Raw genomic sequence first — 6,000 nt, forward strand, 5'->3', positions numbered from 1 at the left:
GCGAGGTCGCGCACGCTCAGGGGGGGTTTTCTGCACTCTCATTTACAGTGCATACATGTACGTCCACACCACCAAGAGTCATAAGCCAAGACCTCACGCAGAGAAACGCTGTAAGCCAGACGGCACAGCTCAGAGCAAGCAGAGCTGACGAAATAAAACACAGCCAAAAATAAACTCAGGACCGAATGAAAACGTGTCATAGTCTAATTACGTTTTGTTGTTAAATTCGACACGTGGTGTTTTTGCGAGACGTGGAACTGGACAGCAAGAGAGTTAAACTCCTGTCACATCTCCACAAAAGTCACTCATAAGCTTTACCAGGTTTTAAATTAAACAGCACTGACGTTTTATGAGGTCTTGTTATTCATTTTGGCAATCAGAATGAAGCTGAACATACCATATAATAGGTGAAATAAAATCCTTTTAGAAACTACTTAACAGTTAAAGCAAATATGTTACAGGGAAATCAGGAGTTCACTTAATATCCTTTTCCAATTACAGAATCAGCACATGCATGTAGACAACAACATTATATTTAAAACTAGGTACGATCGCCTACACTGCAGTCATCCTACTAAGTCAACGTGACTGTGACTTCAGTGAGTCCAAAGAATGACTTTGGACACAGGGTTCTGAGTTTCACTCGGTCAATGTGAGGCTAAGTTTCATATCTCTCAAAAGCAACTGCCAACCTACAGAAGCCTGCATCAGTGCTGGAGAGCTGAATGTGCCTTGGCTCTATATAGAGCACTCTAGGTTGAAGTATGCGCCGCGTTCTTAAAGGTAAAAGTTCACCAAGCATGTTCATGGACCTACGGACAGAGAGCGTTTCTCACGAGCTACCGTAACCACGCAGTAGGCCCTACGAAAAAAACGATAAATAAAATAAAATAAATGAAGGATAGAAGCTTAACTGGGGTTGTCTAAACCAGTATTCCAGTTCCTCATTACATTACTAAACATTCCCGCTGTAGAATCTGATGAACTTCATTAGCACTGAGAGCTATTTTTACACTGTTTTTTTTTTTTTTTTTCCCTCAGTGAGATTTCCCCAGACTGACGAGCCCTTTTTTTTCTTTTTTTGCTCAGCGTCATGTGAAGTGCATGTCTCTACAATCGTCCAGTTCTCCTCCGAGGACGCACAGACGTGTCAGCTTCATTCGGATCACAGCGCGCCGTTACCATGTGACAGAGGCGCTGTGAAACCACCCCAAAAAAAAAAGGAAAAAAAGAAAAAAAAAGAAAAAGTGAAAAAAAAAAAAAAAAAATCAAGTGTTTCTCAGAACGTGCATGTGATTTATCAGAGATTTGGAGAAGGAGGTGGGTGAGAGAGTGCATTAGCGCAGATGCAGACAAATGTTAAAAGAACCGATTTCATTCCCCGTCTGGTGTCCTGATGGATTGAACTATATCGGTAGTGGTTGTGACCTATTTTTATCAGTATGCCATTAATCATCTCATTTTTCCCATTCACGTTTTCCACCACTGGCAGTAATCCAATTAGCAACACAAACAACGAACAGAAAATCTCTGTTTTGCGTATTCACTGTAAACTATTTAGAGTTAACAGGATAAAAGCATGCTATTAATGTGTCAGTATTAAACAACTGAGAAACATGTCAGCTTTATAAAACAACGCTGCTAAGCATACTGGGTGGTTCTCAGTGTTTACTATAGCAAAATCTGCCAGCTGTAACCCTCCACCCCCCCACCCCCCCAACACACACACACACACACACACACACACACACACACACACACACACACAGAACGCTCCTAAACAATGTTTCTAAGGGGAAAGAAAGTCCACTCCTTTTCTTACACCAGACAAAGGCACAGACTATTTCTATGATTGAATTTTGGACAGCATCCCAGTGTTTTGCCAGGACTTAGATAGTCACATGTATGAGTATATTTACATATCCATAAGTATATATATTTAAATAGATATATAAATATGTTTCTATATTATCATATTGTTAATATGCTAATTGATTGTGAATGATGCTTTCTACAGGCCTGGACCAGATCACTGTGTAATACTACATAGTCTGGTTTCATGCTGCTTTATATTAGAGAGTTAAATTGTTGGATATAACTTTTAGAACATGAATACATTGACCTGCGAGCAGAATACAGCTCTCTAGGTGAGCCAATAACTTCATACACCCTAACACGCCACCAGGGAGACATTTTCAGCTCCATTTCATATAAGTCAATCAATCACCCACTAATAGCTATTCCTGTTCAAGTCTGCATGATGGTAATTCTCAATTACATTCATAATGGTTTTGAATAAAGCGAATCAATGTCAAACTACAGTCTGCATCAAAACCCAGGGCTCCATCAAAGTCTTTACTGCATGTCACTCAGAGTAGGGTGCAGTCACTCAACAACATTAACTATTTATCAGAAAATAATAAAATAACTAACTACAACACAGAAAAAATGCATCCAAAGTATACTTAAGAGTGAAGATGGTCTCTACACACAACAGGAATTGTTCAAATGTCCAAACAGGTTATTTTTAAAGTAAAGGAATTGTTTGTCTAAATAAAGTATTTTCGCTGATTAACGCCACCGATTGGCCACACGCACGTGAACACTGCCCGGTACACCCGATACTGTGTCACGTGTGCACACACATAGTAGCCTAGTCTAGCTCTTTAAACTGTGGGACGGAGTTTCTAGAAAGGTTGACAAACAGCAGTTTAGCATAATTTGGTTCACGTCCCATCCCAGTCCCCAAGAGTCCAAACTTTTGCAATGAAACGTGTAAGATAAAGACGACGTAGCCCTAAGTGTTGATAAACGTCAGCAGTTTTACAGATATCAACAAACTCGCAATGACGCGTCACCACGCGATGATTTTAGCATAGAAAACATTTAAATGACTTAATTGATATATTATTTCATTGGGATTTCCTTGTTTGAGAGGGTATCTCAAACATTTCTTTTAACATTTCATCACGAGGCTATTCACATCATATCAGCCGTGCCCACAAATAAAAGAGGGCCAACAAGTTCAAATGGCCAACGGTACCAAATTATTAATGGCGTGACATCAGGCTGAGGTATAAAACGTTCCAAGTGCTTACGTGCGTCCAGAACACACATATGAGGTCCGTTTAAAAGCACGTTACCGTAAGCATTGCTTACCTCCAGATTTGCCCCAGCTGCAAGATATGAATGATGGATTGCAATAACCAAATACAGAAGGAGCAGGAAGCCGAACGTTTCTTATTAGTCCGGGCTGCGGTACTGCTGTTGCTGCTATTAGTAGTGGTGTTGCTTTTGCTGGCTGTAGATGCCTGCCTTTGAGGTGTGGAAGGGTGGGCTCCTACGTCTCCGTGTGAAGCGGAGCAGCTCAACAGCTTCCCATCCATGTGAGAGCAGCCTGCCGCACCGCCGCCGGTAGAACTCTCCTCGGTGCTGAAATCGTGGACGAACCATCTAAAACTGAAGACCTGAACGGAGAACGAGCCGAGCACCACGAAAAATAATGTTAGCCCGAACCACCAGTAATCGCCACGGAGGTAATAGTCGACAGAAAGCCAAACATCGGTGCCTACATCGGCAAAATACACGGCCACTGCAGCGAGAATCCATAGACAGTCCCACACCGTATATTTTTGCTGTTCCCTGCCTAAACGTAGACATGTCGAATTAGAGCCACAGCAACGCGACTCCCCATTGACGAAGTCCGCCTCTATGGTTCCAGAATCCGGCTGTGATCCTGGAGCCAGCCCTTGTACTGATCCCGAGTGATCCGAATTCTGCAAAGGCGTAAATGCTACATCGCTCTTTTTCATTTTCAGCACCCCATCCGATTTAGCGGCCATTATAGCAGCTTTGTCTTCCAGTCGCCAGCACCGTCTTTTTTTCTTCCGCTTTTCTCGTCCTCTCCTCGGCTTCTGTGTTCCAGGCGAAGAGACACTGGGCTGGGCGACCTCCTCTTCCGCCAGCTACAGCGCCGCCTGTTCATAACAAAGCAACACTTCCTTTCGGTAGCGGGTACGAACCATATGCTCTCCCATGGCTGATACTTAAAACTATGACATCATTGCTTTGCAACTCTTCCTCACGCGCTCATCATGGTGTTCATCAATATCAAGCGATTGCAGCATAGCGTTTTGGTTGCTCTCGAGTTCCCAATAGCTCATTGACCAGCTTTAAATACACATAAAATAGCTTGCAATCCTCCCAGTTGCCATTAGTCAATTATATACTTCGTTTTTTTTTATTTTTGCAGCATAACTGAAATGTAGCCCAAGCTACGATAAGAGGCCACATTGGTCATTTCCCAAACGATCTTTTTTTTAAGGTTCAAAATTTTTGACGATACAGAGATGATCTCGAACAATAGCGACGGTGGTCTGCGTGGTTATATTTGCATTTGTATATTGTACTTGGGGTATCTACACAAGCTTATGTATCTACGATTTCCAAGTAGCCCCCTCAAATCTTGCTGTACAGTAGCCTAGAGACTTGGAGGCGGTTTCAGTACCAAGGATAAGTCCTGCTATCTGTGCATCGAGTCAGCGGCTTACAGTAGGCTACGCTATGCATAAAGTCTCCGGTAAACAATCATGTCTCATCGGAGGTTCATACATCACTTGGAACGCTTTACTGCCATCGGCCTTTATTGTGTAGGGTGGGCTAACTTGCGTCATTATTGAATTTATTGGCACCCTTGAGTACGACGCTGGTTCGCCGACACGCCCTCCTTTCGCCGACTTCACACACAGCTTGTGGCCCCGGTGGAAAGCAGCCGCGTTACAAGACGCCTACTGAATGGTAATAAGTAACGATATCGATTCAAGTCTAACGCAGCGAAAATTATCACCTTGCAATGCACAACCGAACTATACAAAAAAAAAAAAAAAAAAAAGCGAGTGCTCACGGAGCTATGAGAGCTAAGAGCTATCAGAGTATGTAGCTCATAAAATACACAAGTTGAATGTACTGCAAATACGACCGTATAAATCTAATGCCATATTGGCACAGCTTTCTAATATGAGGCAGTGACTGTCTACATCAGGGACACTAAGAATGTCTTTATTTCTGTCAGTTAAAGTATAAACATTAAAGGATAAATCAGATAAAAGTTATTTATTTATTTTACTGTTATTCAATAAGCAAATGGTGAATGGAAAAATGTGAATGAAGAGAGAGGGAGAGAGAGAGAGAGAGAGAGCGAAAGAGTAAAAATGTGAGTACCACTCTGGGTTAGTGGTTGGTGACTGTTGGTACAATACAAATATAGCCATCACAGCTCCTCAGGCAGTGAGCATTAGCGTAGCGTCACCTGGTCAGGCTTCAGAGTTGACTCCATCTGTCATAATCAGTCATGGCAGGGGGTAAGTAGCCTGGCGTGACTCGCAGGCCATGCTTTGGCAGGTCCATTTCAGGCCCCACTGATAGAGAGACATCATCTCTGCCACCGCCGGACGGCTCTGTGGCCTACCGGACCGAACCGGAGCAGGGGGCAGAGCATGGACCTCTGAATGGCATAAATGTGTGTGTGCAGGGGCGCTGCTATTTTGGACCCTGTGAAGGAATATAATATTGCCCCCCCCCCCCCCCCCCCCCCAAAACCTTAGTAGTTTTATTACTAGTGTTCTATGAGGGCCCCCTGTCAGTGTTGGGCCCTTGGAATTGTCCTAACCCCTCCCCCCCTTTATGGCGCTGCTGTGTGTGTGTGTGTGTGTGCGTGTGTGTATGTGTGTGTGTGTGTGCGTGTGTGTATGTGTGTGTGTGCGTGCGTGTGTGTATGTGTGTGTGTGTGTGTGTGCGTGCGTGTGTGTGCGTGCGTGTGTGTATGTGTGTGTGTGCGTGTGTGCGTGTGTGTATGTGTGTGTGTGCGTGCGTGTGTATATGTGTGTGTGTGCGTGCGTGCGTGTGTGTGTGCGTGCGTGTGTGTGTGTGTGTTTGTGTGTGCGTGTGTGTATGTGTGTGTGTGCGTGCGTGTGTGTATGTGTGTGTGTGCGTGCGTGTGTG

General features: G+C 43.8%; 1 protein-coding gene across 1 annotated transcript in view; it reads right to left on the reverse strand.

Annotated features, from left to right (window-relative positions):
• Positions 1–3,842, reverse strand: part of xkr4 (XK related 4) — a 43,215-nt gene extending 39,373 nt beyond the window's left edge. The window contains exon 1 of the mRNA XM_030775457.1: positions 3,160–3,842. Within this exon, the coding sequence (XP_030631317.1) occupies positions 3,160–3,842 (683 nt within the window). The remainder of the gene's footprint in view (positions 1–3,159) is intronic.
• Positions 3,843–6,000: the final 2,158 nt, after the last annotated feature.

The sequence above is a fragment of the Chanos chanos genome, chromosome 5 (assembly GCF_902362185.1).
Source record: "Chanos chanos chromosome 5, fChaCha1.1, whole genome shotgun sequence".
NCBI classification, from domain to species: Eukaryota; Metazoa; Chordata; class Actinopteri; order Gonorynchiformes; family Chanidae; genus Chanos; species Chanos chanos.